At 47.7% G+C, this 17,985-nt stretch overlaps 4 protein-coding genes across 4 annotated transcripts; 2 read left to right on the top strand and 2 right to left on the bottom strand.

Annotated features, from left to right (window-relative positions):
• Positions 1 to 64: 64 nt before the first annotated feature.
• On the bottom strand, positions 65 to 1,811 carry POJ06DRAFT_194012 (DDHD domain-containing protein; the record flags this gene model as incomplete). Its single annotated transcript, XM_056184938.1, has 3 exons — positions 65 to 400; positions 650 to 1,548; positions 1,628 to 1,811. 3 exons carry the CDS (start codon positions 1,809 to 1,811, stop codon positions 65 to 67), a joined length of 1,419 nt encoding a protein of 472 aa, XP_056045121.1.
• A 5,301-nt stretch (positions 1,812 to 7,112) lies between these two features.
• On the bottom strand, positions 7,113 to 8,858 carry POJ06DRAFT_69094 (NADP-dependent oxidoreductase domain-containing protein). Its single transcript, XM_056191404.1, has one exon. It carries the CDS (start codon positions 8,430 to 8,432, stop codon positions 7,278 to 7,280), a length of 1,155 nt encoding a protein of 384 aa, XP_056045120.1. The 5' UTR covers positions 8,433 to 8,858; the 3' UTR covers positions 7,113 to 7,277.
• Positions 8,859 to 13,588: 4,730 nt separating this feature from the next.
• Positions 13,589 to 15,690, top strand: POJ06DRAFT_247570 (uncharacterized protein). Its single transcript, XM_056186913.1, has one exon. It carries the CDS (start codon positions 13,677 to 13,679, stop codon positions 15,420 to 15,422), a length of 1,746 nt encoding a protein of 581 aa, XP_056045119.1. The 5' UTR covers positions 13,589 to 13,676; the 3' UTR covers positions 15,423 to 15,690.
• POJ06DRAFT_68954 (iron permease FTR1 family-domain-containing protein) lies at positions 15,638 to 17,497 on the top strand. The gene is made up of 4 exons (XM_056191403.1): positions 15,638 to 15,867; positions 15,922 to 16,133; positions 16,192 to 16,982; positions 17,036 to 17,497. Exons 2-4 carry the CDS (start codon positions 16,084 to 16,086, stop codon positions 17,335 to 17,337), a joined length of 1,143 nt encoding a protein of 380 aa, XP_056045118.1. The 5' UTR covers positions 15,638 to 15,867; positions 15,922 to 16,083; the 3' UTR covers positions 17,338 to 17,497.
• The last annotated feature ends 488 nt before the right edge of the window (positions 17,498 to 17,985 follow it).

Raw genomic sequence — 17,985 nt, 5'->3', positions numbered from 1 at the left:
TTCACAAAAAAATAAAATCGTAATAAATACGTTGCCCAAACTCCGATAACTAACTACAGCTAATTCATATCCGCACAGCTCTGAATGACTTCATCGTATGCTCTACACCCTCTTGCCGACTGCACTCGTACGCCACCAAGTACGCAAATTCCTTTGATTCCCAGTATCCCGAATGCGCGGTCAAAATGCTGATGTACTGGTTTTCCAACGCCCCTCTTGGCTGCAGCACAAAATCTATCTGCCCGTTCTCGTTCAGACAATGCATCCGTGTCTTGACAATCTTTTCGTATCCAAAATCCCTCGTTTCGAGCTCAATCTGAGGAGTTATCGACGACGAACTCGGGGCCCGCGTGAATGAATACGTGGCTTTCCTTGGCGGTAGAGGCCTTCGTCGGGGGGGCTGGCCAAAATCGTCACCGCGGCTGCTAATCTGGCTCCCGTTCTCGTCCGCATCCAAGTCGCTCTCTGGTTCAAGTATTCCGCGCTGGTCATCAGCAACGCCTACTTTCTTCTTTTTAGATGCGTCCTGAATCTGCTCGATCCGTTCACCGGCACCGTAACTAGGCCTGAATACCCGCATCACGATCCGGCCAGTTTTAGTCGCCGCCGCGCGAATGGAATTCTTCACGCTATCCTTGGCATCGCCCACATGGCGTTGAACTGGACTGGCAGGCTTTTTGTCTTTCGAAAATAGCCTTCCGAAAATTCCGCTGCGAATAATCGGCACAGACAGTACTGCCTGCCGCAATTTCTCAGCATACTCTGGATCAACGCACGGATTAAGTCTGTACGCAATCGGATCCGAAGTGTGAACCACGTTGTAAATGTTCTCGACAGCAAGACAGCCGTACACACCACCGTGGTCTATGCCAATACTGTCGGGGTCGAGATCGGCCGGGTCGAGGGCATCAACGTCTAGGTCATCATCATCCGAATTTGGCATGTTCTTCGCGATCGCGGCCAGTCGTTCTTTTGACATTATCCGTGGCATTAAATTGGTGCGATTAAGTAATAAGAAGAATCCGACCGGGCTCCCGGCTAGGAATAAATTCCGCACCGGAAACTCGAGCAGTAACTCGTCCTCCTCGCTCGAGTTCTCGTTCTGAGAACCGAGCGGCGGTGGCACGGTTGGCTGTCGAGATAATATGTCGACAGCGATGACTGATCCTAATGAATGCCCTATGACCGAAATCTTTCCTTGCCAGCCGGGGTTATTCCGCATCCACAATCGGTATACCCGATTCGCTTCCGCCGCAACAGCGTGCAGTATCCGTGACCTATGCTTAGACAGGTAGTACGGAATGTCGAGCAAAACGTCAGAGATAATATTGCGAACGGTGGGAATAGTATTGGGCGTGATGTCAGATAGCGCAAACGGTCGGTGTACTGGCGCCGCTTTGTTTTCGTCAGATGAGCTGGACGTGGCTGCGTCCTCGTAATCAAAGTTGATTTTGCGACGCCAGTTGATTGGGAGCACTGCCGAAGGCGGATGCCACGTCGACATGACTTCGTGTTGCTTCGCCATCAGAACGCGGAACGCGTTGATTGCTGCGGGAGTTAGCCGGACTCAATACACGAGATCGATACTGGGGGGGGGGGGGGGGGGGGGGGGGGGGGGGGGCCATACCATACGTAAAATCAAACGTCTCTACTCGCTCTGAGAGCTTCTGGCCAATACCGTGGACAACCAAAACTAGATGTTTAATATCCTGCGCGTTCCACTGGCCTTGCGGTCCCTTGCCGCCCGCTCGCAGCCAATCATCATAATCAAACCCCCGGCGGACAACGCCTTCCACACCGCGACCAGGCATGCGCACCTCCATGCGGTCAATACGACGCGGCACAGCACCAAGCACCCACCCAACACCTCTGCCGACACCAGACCGGCGACCGGCGAATGTCCGGACTATGACTGCTTCGGGGATCAAAACAGCGAACCCCTCCCGCCTGTTGGCGTAGCTATCCTCGACACCGGGCCTGTCAGGATGTCTTGGTATATCACGACGAAACTCTTCCACCCGACGGTCTCCTATTATCGATCGCTTAGCCAGAGGCCGTTCAGGAAGTAAGGGCCAGTAAACTGCGGAATAGCCGTCGGTCACCACGACTTTGATTTTGCTTTCGGCAGCGCGACCGGTCCGTCTGACGCCTTTCAACTCGGATATGTACCCATATGACCAGGGTTCCATCTGCAAGAAGCCCCGTTCCAACTTTGCCACCATGGACAGGTCGGTAATCGGCGCAGACGAGTACCTGGACCCTCGCGGAGCACCGTGCTGCATCGGATTTGGCGTGCCGAGTGTCGACGTGTAGAACCACGTCGCGCGGAAAACATGGGCCGTGTCGTGCATCGCATGCCAGTAGACTGGCGTCAGCTTCGCAACACACGGGCCCAGGACCTCGTCCGGGTCAAATCCATCTTTATGGTGCGTGTCGTCGTTTTCTGGCGGCGGTGGCACAAACTGGACCGCATACAGGCGGGCTTTGCCAACGATCACACTGACAGCCGGCTGCTTCGACTTGCTCTTGCCTTTGCCCTTACCAATGGCCTCGTCGCGCGCAGCAACGTGGGTAGTGGAGACGTACATCGCGTGCCATGCGGCTTCGAGACGCGTGTTGTCCTCCGGCGTGAATGGGACCCACGCGGACTCCTTCTCGACCGGGATCGTGGACGCGGCCGGGGTCGATGGCGCGGGAAGCGGTGCAGACGGGTCGTCAAGCGGCGCCGTTGCGTTGTGAAAGAACCAGGGCGGCATTGTCCTCGGTCGTACTGAAGTGGAGAAATTCGCTATGGGGAGGCATGTATTGGTGAGTGAAGACGGTGTCCAGATCTGCGGAACCAGAAGGTTGGCCAGCGTTGGCAGTATTCAGGCGCCGGTGATCCGCAAGAGTACATGACGTCATCTCGAACACAAGGGCGGACGTTTCATCCACCCCTGCATTTCTGCGAGAAGATACTGATAACCTGCAATCTAACCTGTCATCTAGCATTCTGAAATCCTGATAACAGTATAAAGCATCTTCTGGTAACACGCGTACCTTGGTGTGCGGCAGGTTTCACGCTCAATCAAGTTTACTGATCGAATTCGACGGTAATATGGCTTCCGTGCCCGTCCAAAATAAGTAATCAGTACATTCCCTTTGTAGCGTCCCGAATATGCTTGTCGAAGACTTCTTTAAGCCATTGTAGGCCAATCTCATTGGTAGTCCAACCGATCTGGCTCACATCAAATGTCCAATCTTGTGGAACGTCGCTAAGCCAAAGTGTTTGGAAGACCTTGCCTCGAAAGATAACCATAGGTGGTAGAGTCGATCCAGAAGAATTCACAGCTTCAATTACAGTGACCCATTCACGATTCCCCGGCTGTTTAAGAAATGGTTTCCTTTCTCGTTCGGCGGATGTGACGACCTTTGCGGTTTCGAAAACACCCATTTAGAAGCCTGTTTCGTCAGAGTTATAGATATCGTCGTCAGCAATCCCATACGTCTGAATGGTATTCTGTCGAGACTGAACCATTTCGTAATAATCTCGGGATCCTCGCTTTTGCTCGTTGATGTCATAGCTGATTTCAACTCAGGATGTCTACTGATAAAATTACGTACCCATTTCTCACCGACTTTAATGGGCTCTTGAGAAGCTGATCGATTCGGGACGCTTAGTAAGAAGTAAATGGGCCATTTTTCGCACGTCCGCAACCCTAGGAGGAAGTCCCGCTTATCCATCGAAAGTATCCATTCTAGAAGCACTTCCTCTTCTGTTTAAGTGAGTTTTCGCGCCGGTGTGATAGAATCGCGTCGTGATATGCGTCCGTTTAAACGGACGTGAAGCGTAGCGTAGGGGGCATCGTACAAACGCGAGGCGCTTCTAACGCTTGAAATTTCGCCTCTTTCATAGGCTTGAATTGCTAAGAGAATTCTTCCTTCCTTACTTTGATCGTTTTGGGCCATGGCTGCTAACGTCACAAAAGTTGAATCCTGATAGTGACGGTGAATAATTTCAATGACTGGAATAAATTCACCTCAACTAAACGCAATTACAATTTGTCAAGCCGAACATTTCACCATTTCACCATTTATAGTGTTTTTTTTTTGTTACACAAATTCTTATCACTAAAAATAGGGATGAACACGAGTAACGAATATATTCGTATTCGTACGAATATTTGTAATTCGAATACGAATAACTGAAGATTTCTTGCTTACTAACGCGAATAAATTATTCGTAATATTCGTAAACTTTCATACAAATGCAATATGAAATATCGCCTCCCTCGCGTGCCCACCCTTATAAACTATCCTCAACAACATCAACTTTCTCCTCGTCTCACCATTCAACGAGTCCTCCGCAAGCCTAGAAGGTCTCTCCCTGTATCTCACAATGGCTGTCAGACATCTTGTTGTAAGATAGAATATTGGATTTATCTCCATGGGATTGAAAATTAGTAGAATAAGACGCGCCGTTCAGTTATTCATTGACGCGTTACTCCTTGACGCGTCATGATTGGCTGAATTGAAGTTTGAACACTGCACTAGCGTCTTGGCAAAATTACGAATAATATTCGTTATTCGTATTCGACGTTCCGAATGTTATTCGTTACGAATAAAGCCAATTCTGCGAATACTAATGAATACGGCTAAGTTAAAGGAAAATATTATTAGGGCTGTTGCGAATGCGAATATTCGCAGATATCCGCTATATTCGTTATTCGTAATTGCAATTCAAAACAGTGCGAATAATATTCGCTAATTTAATTCGCATAATCAGCAATGCATCAGGCTGCTAAATCTCTCTAGTAAATATTTACCGCTTAATTGTGCACCCACAGGGCGTAATAAGCTACAAAAGTTCAGAGTTCGAAAGGCATCTCGAACTTTTCAATCACTTCCGTGCGATCAGCAACAAGTCTGACACACCTACTAAGAATAGCCTCCAATCCAGCTGTGTCGTTGCTTGTGTCCATTTATTGTACATTGCGTCTAGATATTATAATATGTCCATTCCCTTATTGGTTGCTCTGCTCATAGCGATTTTGATGTTAGCTAATACGCTTCGACAATTAACAATTTACAGGATCGAGAACTACAATTACTTGCCTGTAACAACCCCACGGATTAATCAACTTAACAAGGTCAGAGTGCATTCACATATAAATTATACGATATGCGCTTTTACTTGAGGTTGGCTTACTACACAATATGATATGCTTTTAACTGCGATGCTTGCGACTGTATCATTATACGTTTGCCATCAATCAGACAATATGGAAAGGAGAAAACGAAATTTCGGATTTGGCAGGATGAATCGAAGGTTACAGGATATTGCTTTATAGTGAACATTATATGTCTGATAGTTATTTGTTTGTAATTGGGAATATATACGTCACGGGAGAGAATTTTTCGATCATTGCCATGCGGATTGAAATAATTAACCATATTGAGACATCGCATGCATGTTTTCATAGAATATTGTATTTTGCAAGGCAAATAGTGCGTGTGTGAAGTTTCGGTATACAATTGTGAATGGCGTTCAGAGATGCGGTAAGTGCTGGGCAAGGCCGAGCATTGTGCTTGTCACCTCACCAGTCAGGATCGGTGCCGGGAATAAGCTCTTGTATTGACAGCTTCAAATCTGGGTCACTTGGTGTTTGTCAACAAAGTATGTGTAGGGATCCAATAATGATGGGTACGTTTGTTTCGAATAGGATGTTCCACGACAAACCGCAGAGCATGGTACATCAATTTTACCACAGGCTGCTACATGGGGGCTCTCTCGGTGTAACTATTTGGGTTTGATCGCACCATTACATTCTATACTGAAATTGTGGTAAATGATATTATTCGCAATAGGCAATTCAAATACATCCAGGGCCATCAGACTCGACGACCATACTCAAAGACCATGCAGACATATAATCATATGCTTGTTCGCTCCCACTGAGGGCTCGATGAGAATGCTTGCGAGAAAAGAGGACCCACAACAGCACGGCCTATAATTATTAGTTACTGAATATATAGTTACAAGAAATATATCTGGACAATGTCCAGGACTGCTAACTTATGTACAAATGAACTTGTTGGTTAAATATGGCACAAACCGCACGCCCCAATAACTATTATGAAGAACTGCGGTAGGTAGATTCTCGACATTGTGGCAGAAGTGGTCGTCTCTATCTTGACTTACTTTCACACGAGCTATGGCACTGGCACGTACTGATCGATGCTCATGCTGTCCAGAGCGGCGACGAGGAGTCGAGCGTTGGAGCGGCAACGAAGTTGTATCGGGAGAGGGACGGGGCAGAAGAATATTTTATCCGCCAAATTATCCGCGCGAATAAATATCCGCCACGTTTTAATTTGGCGGATGCGGATATCGAATAAATACCCGTCAGGTCCCAAATTGGCGGATAATCGAATAATTTCCTAATTAGGAAAGATCGAGATGGTAATTCAGCGTGGAGTATTTAAGGTCGGGTCCTGTAGGCCCAATGGTTCACAGTAATGTAGCTGAGGAGTGTATATTCTTAGCATCCTCATGTTAGAGGATTCAGCACTCTGCTATACTGACCACCCGGGTACGGGTTATTTCGCACCGTAGGGAGTTGCCGTCCTTGGGCCGAAAGTTAACATTTGAGGTCTAGGGTCATTAGCGGTAGCGAACTTTTCGACCTTGCATGGCACACAAGCCTCAAATAGAGCGAATCCAAGCCATCTTACGTGGGAAAGAAGCTCTTACCCAAATAAAAGTGAATAATAAAATGGAAACTTTTATGACTATACACTGCGAACGACTCATGGAATGTTTTGGCAGTTTTGCGAATAGAAGAATGAAAAGCCCGGCCGTTTATGATTTTGGGCCACCTTTTTTAGCACTAGCCAACGAGACATTCGACCACCATAGGGCGCGCCTGTGCCGGCATCCTGTGACTTTCGGAGTCAACGTGATATAGTCACTGAGGCTAGACCTCCAAGAACGAAGTAAACCGCGCCCATTATGCGTTATGAATCGGTGAGATACGTTTTGTCATTGGCGGCTAAACTCTTGGCAAATTCGTCTCATTAGTCCAAATCAAATCATTTGTTTCTTAGAAGTTGATTGCAGGAAATTTGAGAAATAAAATGCAACTCAAAGGTAGGATCCCACAACGACGATCAAAGACTTGACCACGCAGAAATAATTAGTGTAACTTAGCAATAATATTGTATTACATGAACATCTTCTTTTCGAAAAAAACCTTACAGTTTACCCGCAGCATCGCTGTGGCTAATCAGTGCAGTCGCTACTCATATCCAATCGGTTTTGGAGATTTTACGAACGCTAAAGGAGCCGATGCAGCAAGAAGAAAAAAGCTCACATGGCCCGTCACCTTCGGATCCTCGCCAATAAAATTATTCGGAAACCCCACGTCAAATTGTTTGACGCCCTCCAAGTACTCGATTTGCCCGGTCGTTAATTTAATCTTCAACGCTTGAATGTTATCATGAAGGTGTTCGACTTTCCTTCCACCCACAATAGGGAACACATTTGGAGCTTTGGCAAGGACGTAGGCGAGTGCAATTGCCGTAACAGATTCAATACCGTGTTCCGATGCGACTTTAGCAAGCGCTTCGCTCATTCTCACTTCATCTTCGGTTTGATCTCCAGACCTCAAGCTGCGCAGTCCTTCGCCTTTCTTTTTGCGCTCTTCGATTGCCTTCTTACTTTGAAATTTACCTCCACCAAGTACATCCCATGGTGCAAGGGCCATTCCGAAATGACGGGCCATCGGGATAATGTCACGTTCAAAATCGCGCGACATTACATTCCATCGACCCTGATAGATACTGAATGGCGTTTTACCGTGAGCACGAGCATAAGTATTAGCCGCACTTACAACCCATGCCGGCGTGTCTGAGACACCAAGATAAAGAACTTTTCCTTGCTCAACTAGTACGTGTAGGCTGTCCATTATCTCTTCTATTGACGTAGTGTGGTCCCACCAGTGAAGATAGAGAATGTCGATCCAGTCCGTCTGCAGCTTTTTCAGTGAATCACGAACACTCATGTGAAGACTTCGTTTGTGGTTGCCGCAATGATTCGGCGCTTTCCCTTTTCCCAGGCTGTAGCCCTTGTATTCGGTTGTGAATTTCGTGGCTATGACAATCTGGTCGCGGTTGTTGCGCTCCGACATCCACTCACCGATCCAAGTCTCCGATTCCTCATTTTGATAGTTGTTGGCAGTGTCGATAAAGTTTCCGCCGGCATCGTAGTAGGCATCGAGAAGCTTGAAAGCCGCCGCTTTGTCCATGGTGCCCATTAAGCCAGACCAGGCAACACCGAGGGACATTGCTCCGAGTTGTAGTGGCGAGACACGAATGCCCGCGGTTGAGGATAGAATGCGGTAGCGGCCGAGCTCGGTGGGAGGCTCTGCTGCGGGTTTGAATATTTCTGACATTTTGCCCGCTATGAATCTGAGTTGGATACCGGTGATCCAGAAGTGTGTTTAAAGGCAGTCGACGAACAACCAGATCTGTATCTTTCTTATATGAAGCCATCCGGGGAAATTTATGCACATATCCATCGATGCCAACGGGATTGATCGCGATTGTGATGACTAACTTAAAGGTCCAAAAATTAAGTCACTGATTTATCACCGAAAGCATCGGATGACTTTCACAAGTGGTTTCCGGATCAACTCCGGTAAGGATTTCCCAGGACTGCCCGGCGCGTCGGCATTGCGGTCATTGGACCCGTCCGGCGACCTAACTTCAGGGGAAATGTAAAGTTGATGTTGCTGATGCCATCTTGCCGCTTTGGGCACCTGATACACCAATGATGACCGCAAGTCCTGAACGATCAGACCCGGCTTGTAGGCTAGATTGAAGCAGCAGAGTCCACCAAGTCCAATGTCCATACGGCTTCTCGTACTAGTAATTTACGTAAAGGTTAAACCAACCAGCCTTTACTAGTTCGTTAGCGTCGCCCCCGGCCATCAGCCCACAAGGTCTTTCGTAGAGCCGCAACATCCACTAACTCAACAAACGGCAGGTGGTGCTATTATTGTAAGCGGGATGCACAACTCTGAATCACTACCCATTAACCAATGAAACCCTGTCACGATACAGCCTTTCGGCGTTCGGCGTTCGGCGTTCGGCGTTCGACGTTCGGCGTTCGACGTTCGGACTAAATATCAACGTGCAGGCATGGACTTTCTTTTACAACTACAACCCTCTGGGTCCATGTCACACTACTAACAAAAGAATTAAACAATCCAATACATAACTTCATCTTTTAACATATACCTCTTTCAAGAAATGTCTCCGTCAATTGCAATATTCAGAACGATTGGCTTCTGGACCGTAAGCTCGTTGCGTTCGTTTTGAAGTGCCAGTTTTGCACCTGCAAATTTCAAATTTTGGACATGGCCACGGGCCCAGCTCTCTAGCAAGCTTAAACGATCCTTCAACATTCTAACGAACACACACACACACACCAAAAAAAAATTAAATTGCAGCAGCCGCAACTGTCTACAATGTTGTACTCTTCACTTTTGTATCGTTTAGGCCCATTTTTATAGGGGTGTCCACGAATGACGAATATATTCGTATTCGTACGAATATCATACACTAAATCCACGTACACTGGAACAGTGGAACTTCAAATGTATGTAGTGGATTAGTCAGAAACGCTCTAGTGTAGATTATTTAGTTTACTGTAATACACCAAGTGTATCAACTCGTGTAAGTCGTGTAGTTGCTTGGGTCCCTGTGAGCAACTAAGTCTACGCAATCGTTTTTCTCGAAGAACGTAGTGGCATTCGCAGCTCAGCTTCTGAGCCGCTGTATCGAGTAACCGGATCCGCGGAAGGGGTATCGGTGGTAGATATAAACTCAATATTCGCACCCCCTTACCTATCGCTGCGGTCCCAAACCTGGATCCTGTATATGTATTCCCTTCCGTTCTGTTTTTGCGCGGTTTTTGCCATTTTCGAATGACGATATCCGGAGATTTGGTCTCGGTTGTGGATTTCTATTGCCTGCCCCTTACCTATCGCACTTGGTCCAAAAGTGGACCTTGCATATGCACCCCAGTGTTCCTTTCTCGGTTTTGATTCGTCATAGGTTGGATCCCAATCCTGTGATTGGGAACTGCTTGGAAATAAGCTAGAATAAGTAGTAACGGTTCAGGATTTTGAGCGATGTAAAATTACTTCCTTCTACAGTATAGTGAATGAGAAGTCTGTAATATATAAGACGGCGAAAAGGCCGAAATTCATATGGATCAAGATCATTGTCGTTTCCAAAGTAATATGGACTCAAGTTCTGAATCTCAGAATACACAACAGCGTCCCCATCGAGCGAAGCGTCTTGATTATCATGCGCTGAATACCGGCACAGATAGTGAAGGCGACTCTGACGAAGGCCCGCGATCCTGTTCGCGTCGTCGCCTTGAAGTGAGTGAGACAAATACCGCACTTTCGGATGACATTATATCCCCTGATGAATCTGCGTCCCAAGTTCTCGCAAGCGATGCAGACATGGATCCTTCCCTTTCGCCAGTCATTCAAAGAAAGCCCATACCACCAAAGTCATGGGTCTGGCAGCACTTCCATACTACTGAGCTCGAAACCACATATATCTACAAGGCAACTAACAAGGAACGCCCGGACAAGCTGATTGTGTGCAGTCGCTGCTCGTGGTCTACTACGGAGGCAGTTCTTCAAGGGTCATCAGGAAATCTGATCACACATCTCTCATCAAGGCACGGGATACGGAAGTCTGGCGCACCCGCTCCTTCAGCTTCAAGCGATATCACGTCATTTCTCAATAGGCCCAGTAGGTCAGTTGCAGAGCGACTAGAGGACAACATGTGCATTGGATAGTTGAAGAATCAGAACCTTTTACGAGCGTGGATGCTCCATCATTTAAACGAATATTCCATGATCTGCCAGGTATCGAATTACCCCTCAAATCCGCAAGTACGGTAAAGCGCCGGCTCGTTGCAAGGTTCGAAGAGAGTCGAGAAAATCTTAAGCGTGAATTAAAATCAACCTGTATCACCATCGGATTGTCGCTGGATGTATGGACCAGCAAAAATAATCTCTCCATCCTCGGTGTCGTGGGTCATTGGCTGACACCGGAATTCGTTTATAAGGAACGTGTTCTGGAGTTCAAAGAGCTAGATGGACCTCATAGCGGAGAGAACATGGCCATGGTTGTCGGCGACCTTCTGGAGGAGCTTAAACTCAACGCCAAACTGTTAACGACAACAGGAGACAATGCGTCAAACAACGAGGTTATGATTTCCGAATTATACGAAAACCTGCTAGCAAAATTCTCCACTGCTGAGAATCCATCTGGCCATAATGAGCGCGAGGTAATGCGGTTCGAGGGACTATCCAGCTACATTAGATGCATCGCGCATGTACTCAATCTGATAGTAGGCGACATCCTGAGCGCATTGAAGGCTGGAGATATCCAAAGCGCGAATCGGGCCTGTGATGATCTCAGAGCCAATAAGGACCTTGATCCTGACCTGTCTCCTTTGGCTAAATTGCGCATAATCGTCCTTTGGATAGACCGAAGTCCGCAACGACGTAACCGATGGAAGAAGCTATGCCAGGTCGAGGAGCTTCCCGAGAAAATTATTCCATACGATGTAAGCACACGGTGGAACTCAACATATCACTTGTTGATGGAAAGTCTTGAATCACGCAAACAGATCGAGCGCTTCATGGTAGTTGCACATGGGTATTCCATCATTCACAGCGAAAGATTGGGATCAACTTCGACAATTAAAGAATATACTTGACAAATTTGACCAGTTTACGCGGCTTGTCTCGAAGTTTAAGCCTCAGCTGAGTCTGTCGATAGCTTTGTACTATGAGCTAGAAGAGTTCTTCCAAGATGCGAAGAACGGCGACGGACTATTCGAAGATACTGACCTTAGCCTCGTAATGCTGTTGAAGCCGGATTAAAAAAGTACGAAAAGTACTTTGGATTCGTTGACGAAATCGACGTTTACTATATCGCAATGATTTTGGACCCTCGATTTAAGTGCGAACTCTTGAAACAGGAGATTGCGGATAAAGCGGACGCCTCTTTCCTCATCAAACAAATGCGAGAGCTTCTCCATAAGCTTTACCTCCCGGAGCAAAATCTGCAGCCGCGGCAATCGTTTGCTCAACCTTCGGACCATCCCACCACCTCGACAGAATTGCGCCTGTTGCGAAAAGTACAGGCGCAGTCAAGGTATGTGTCCGACATCGATCGGTACTTTGACGATGCTGTCATTAGTGTCGCAAATACTGAAGGTAACGAAAACTGGCTGTTTGAGTGGTGGAACACATAAAGGAGAATATCCCCAAATGGCGAGAGCTGCTCGCGATTTCCTCCCCCTCCCTGCTTCTGAAGCTTCATGTGAGCGGCTGTTCAGCCAGGGAAGAGACTTGCTCGGATTGCGACGGCACAGAATGAATGGGGAGACTATGAGGCTTTTGACGCTGCTTAAGAGCTCCTATATGTCGGAATAGTCCGTTTGTATTATTTTTGTGTTTTTTAATGTTCATAATTATATGTTCATGCTTTAATTATTATTTATCCATTTTTTTATTTTTTAAGCCTTATTTTTATTTGTTCGCTCGTTTCATAGTTCGTATTTAATTACAAATTAGATTAGTAAATTTTAATTCTTGTCATCAGATCCAGCGGTCATCAGTCGATCAGAGCAATCGTAAAATTGGGCACGAAATATGGAAACCGTATCAATAACAACAGCTTATGTTGCCTGTATGTAAGCTGATCTTTTACATATATTAGACCTGCTCATACCGGCTCATTTTCAGAGCAATGTGACCTGGGTTAACAGTATGGATGGCCTGATCGATTACGAAGCCAACTAAATGCTGAGGGTCTTGTGATCTCACGTCATAATAGTTGCATCGATGACGGCGTCCCAGTTTTCACCGAGACAGGTTGCTTGCACTTATTTTTCGGTTCTGAAAGGAAATTGTCTAACCTAATTAGGCTAGAGTAACCATTAGGGGATTTCTTCGATCAAGGCGGATACAAGGCGGATTATTCGACAAGATGGTGGATGAGGATCCGCCAAACTTGTAATGGCGGATGCCGGATGACGGAAGGCGGATAGGGTCATAAGGCGGATATCCGCATTCGACGCAGCCTTAGAGTGGGGGTACTTCAGTAAGCCTCTTTGAGAGATACGAGTACCGCCAGTCGAAAGTCTCCGTAGGTCCTTTCGTTTGGAGTCATAAATCATGCCGTGCTTTCTGGAATGCTATGTGTTAATGTGTAGGCAGGTGCCAGCCACAATGTGGCTGGATACGTCGAAGAAGGGGCAGAGTGGCGCAGTATTATCGGCGAAGCCTCCAAATACAGCTGGCAACCAGCCACTCTGCGTGGCGCAAAGCGGTAGTGCGGCTCGAAGTGGCGGGCGCACTTGCCAGGATAGGCAGGTGGTGCGCCGCACAGCGATGGCATTATCTGACCTTCTGTTCACCATGTTGGCACCAATAATAGCGAGAACCATCGCGGGGAGGCTGGGCGAACAATCGAAGACTCAAGATATAAAGTGGCGCAAATTGTCGCGTCGCGCAGTTGTCGATTTGCGCTGTTCCTCCCTCGTCTTCTGGGCGCAGTCTTTCTTTATCGTCGCTTCTGTCGTTGTGTTCTCTCAGATAATGCTGGCTGTTGTGCATCCAAACATGCGCGACCCGTTCCGAACTGAGCGCCGACTGACTAGTCCGCGTTCGCGACATACCTCCTCAGCAACTGATGCAAGCAACTCCGCCAGTAAGGATGGCGCGGCCGCTGGCCGTGGAACCACAGCAAAGCGCGCCTCGACACTGCAAACAAGGAAATCGACAAAGGCAGCGACCACATCGCCGGGGTCAGGGTCGAGCCCAATTCCCGCCGGACTAGGCATTAATCAGTCCTCTCCTATGAAGAAACCGTCGCCTCCCGTCTCGGTTCCGTCTCCGACCTCCAGCGTTGAATCCCTCGATCCCGCTTTGCTGCATGTCTCTTCTTCCGACCAACTCCGGGAAGCTTCGCACACAAAGACCGCGAACGTCAAGTCTTTCTTCTCGTCGTTTGCTAATCGTCTTGGTCCCTTGTTCTCTAATACATCCCGGAAAGCTCGCAGATCTGCGTCACCAGCAAAACAATCTAGTTCGGTGATTAAAGAAGAGGCAATGGATTTCAATAAGCATGCCGAAGTGATGTTTTCTGGCTCGGATACCTTCTCTGCACGTGACAGCGGTGGAACCGTCCCTGATGCGTCGGATTTTATGGACACTCATCGAGTGCCAGTCGGAGTATTTCCAGAAACCGAGCCCACAGTTCCCCGAGTTATTCCCGACATTGACATTTCCATGACCTACGCTAAGACTCCAGAGTACGATGCTGATATCGGGTCATCAACCTTACCCATAAGCGCATCGGTACTTTTTCAACGACAGGACTACGCGGCCGAATATATCGATTTCTCGCACGACTTTGTTCAGCCGGACTATTCGTACCACCCTGTTTTCATGCTCGAGCAGTCATCCTATTTTTCGCACCATGTCCATTCCGCGATCGACTTGGGAGACCAGCATGAGCTTGTTACCATACTCCAGCGTCAGGGCGAACTTCTGAAACAGGAGTCTTATGACGAGCAGCAACCGTTGCGAAAGCGCAGTGAAGAAGTTTTGCAGAACCAACTGGGTCTGCAAAAGAACCCGCCATTGCACAAGACAGTTTCCCTCGACGAATTCCACAAGCAGATGAATCTACATGGTCTTCAATCGGCACGTAAGCGATCACACGAGGATTTTGTTCTTGATGACGACCAAGTCACACTCACAGACGCTCGGGACCGGGAACTTCGTCGTGTTGCGTCCGCACAGACTCTCACTGCCGCTCGAGATCGGGACATTCGCCGTGCTGCTTCCTCGCAGATTCTCACAACCCGCGCCAGTGCGGAAACTTTGATTGGCGACATTAATAGTCGGCCAATGGACCGTCTTGCTTCCGCTACCAGTTCCACATCGTCTGCTCGCTGCCCGCAAGGTCCACCGGCTAAAAATGATCCTACACACGCCGTGCACGACATGGAAGCAGTCGCCCGTGTCGATATCCCCTCCGTTCCGGCCCTACCAACGCATGAGCAACCGTTCGTTCCTGCCATATACATGATGCAGTCTGCCGGTTTAGAGTACTCGACTTTTGACGCCGCGGCTACTATGGCGCCCCTTCACTCGACATATTCACACACTCCTATCACGCCACCGGCAAGAAAGTCAAGTCCGGCAGCCGTGTTCATCAATTTCACCGAGGAAGACAAGGAAACTATCAACAAAGCGGTTGCGCCGTCGGGATCAAGTAAATCCAGCAAATCTAAGCGGAAATCACAAGACTCTAAGAGAGAAAAGGGAAATTGGTAGCCGTAGGTCTAGGGAACAGCTTTATGTTTATGTTTTGCTTTTGTTGCCGCGGTTTGGATTCATAGGGTCGGCGTTTCAAGCGAATTTCTACTTTTTATTGGTTCATGGGTATGGAGTACTATTCTTACGATGGCTATATTTTGATTAATTTATAAATAACTTGAATTAATTGCCTACATTCCTGAACCTGTTGTTTCGACCTCGCAAGGCATGCAGCTACTGCTGAAAGCTCTTCGACAGCCAAAATGTTGCAACATATATCCAGGGGCTCCGAAATTGCAAGATCGCCAACACCAAACCAGCCTGGTGATTGGAATAGAATACGAACGTGCTAAGATGCCAGGGCACAACTAGTGCAAACTATTATTCTCGACTTTATATCAACACTCAAATGGATGCGGAGTACTTGCACACAGATTGTTCGCCGTGCACTGCTGGCAAAATCGTAGGGTAAGGGCTTAGATAGTTGGAATCATCAATGTTGACCTTGTGCGACCAGACGCGCCAAGTCTTCGGTGACAGGCCTTTCCATTTCTCAGAAATGTGCGGCAAAAGTGGTGATCGTCTTTCCCTCCACACTCATCATATATGATCGGTTCTTAATTCTCGATTGTCGCAGTGGCTACGAGTGGGCGCAGAACCCGAACCGATCGCGTGACACATGGCTCAAAACAGCAGCAACAACTTCTTCGATGCGTCGGTGTTTTTCATGTAGGCTGGTTCAAGGATGCCTGTTGTCGTGCGTATGCCTGACATTCTCTTGGTCTAGTATCTTCCGGGAAACACTCGAGGTATCGATAATTATTTCCGTATTGCTCACATTCCTTAAGCAAGGTGTCGGCGGATCATCCCAAGACTCATGGCTCTATCAGCGGTTAGTCCGTCAAGTATGGATCGGTTCCGGTGTGGGATTCGGGATTTGCTTGGGCCTAGGGGCCGTGTGCATTGCTGCGTGGTATAGATTCGGCAAAGACATTTGGGGCGCGACGGAGGATATCTGGGAAGGCGCGTTCTGCACGGTCGCGAGTGTTCTCATTTCGATTATGGGCCTGGCCATGCTGAGGCTGAATAAAATGCAAGAAAAGTGGCGCGTCAAAATTGCCAAATCGCTTGCCCACCCTAACTCGGTCCGTTCGTTTTCAAGCAGATATGCCATGGGCATCCTCCCGCTCGTTACAGTGCTGAGAGAGAGCATCGAAGCAATCGTGTTCATTGGCGGCGTGTCGCTTTCCGCTCCGCCATCATCTATTCCGCTTTCAGTTCTTGCAGGAGTAATGTGCGGTGCTGGTGTAGGATATTTTATTTACAAAGGGGGAAATCACGTGAAGATCCAAGTATTCTTAATTGTCTCGACCTGCTTCCTATATATAGTTGCCGCAGCGCTCCTTTCACGTGCGGTCTGGTACTTTGAGAATTATCAGTGGTCGCTGCTTGTTGGCGGGGATGTCGCGGAAACTGGCAGTGGTCCTGGATCTTATGACGTTCGAAAAAGCGTGTGGCATGTCAATTGCTGCAATCCGTTGACAGACGACTGGTGGATGATCTTCCAGGCTCTTTTGGGTACGCATTTGAGCGCACGAGTTTGCATATGAGACGCTAATGTTCGTCTGCAGGTTGGCAGAACTCCGCGACGTATGGGTCTGTTGTTTCGTATAACCTCTATTGGCTGGCCGTGATTTTCTCAGTTTGCCTTTTGGCATTTAAAGAGCGATATGGACATTTACCATTTGTGAAATTAAAGGATAACGACAGCGACGCGGACTCGACATATCCGTTAATTGGTATCGATACTGACAACAATACTGACATGGGACCCGAGTCCTCGCCGTCGTGCTCGAGTTCAAGTGATGAAGAACTGGAGATCGTTGCAGAGTCGTCTTCTTGCAATGGAGACTCTGGCGCGTTGCGACCATGACCGTCTCAGTTCCGGATTCTGAATTAAGAAGTTGTTGTCACTTGCATGCGAGTGACTACCTGGCGATATCTTATAGACAACTTATGGTGGCTTTAGTTCCAGGGTTATACTAGTAGGTGTTCCGGATACGTTGTATAGTTAGATTTTCAGTTGCTAAAGAAGCCTCATCACTGCCTAGAAAGCATGATCTAGCGCATCGTAATTGCTAAGGTCTGCCGTGAGGTCAATCAAACTGTCGATCTATAGGATTCTAAAACATATTGCCTCTCAACCTGCACGAGTGAATTTACTTTAGTATATGTTAATAAGGATTATTACTTTTAATCAAAGACGGTGGAGTGGCGTGGCCCCATATAATAAGTGGAAACTAGTTGTGAGAATAAGGGACCCACTTGGCAGAGCTTGCGCGGACATCCTTTGTCACCAGTGAGCGATTGTGACTCGCTGCAGGCAAGATTTATATGTCTGTACCTTTGGACGTTGAGCGTCTTCAACGCTACCGAAAACGAGGTTATCACCCTATCCCACTGGAAGATCTCAGGGCTGTGGCGGATGCGGATATCCGCCAAATTTTCCCATATCCGCATCCGCCATCCGCCTTTAAAAATTTGCAAAATTCATTAATAGTTATTATATATCTAATTTCTT

Source organism: Lipomyces tetrasporus, assembly GCF_029532465.1.
Source record: "Lipomyces tetrasporus strain NRRL Y-64009 chromosome Unknown POJ06scaffold_3, whole genome shotgun sequence".
NCBI lineage: Eukaryota > Fungi > Ascomycota > Lipomycetes > Lipomycetales > Lipomycetaceae > Lipomyces > Lipomyces tetrasporus.
Note: the sequence above shows the minus strand (reverse complement) of the source record. Positions and strands in the feature narration are given on the sequence as shown.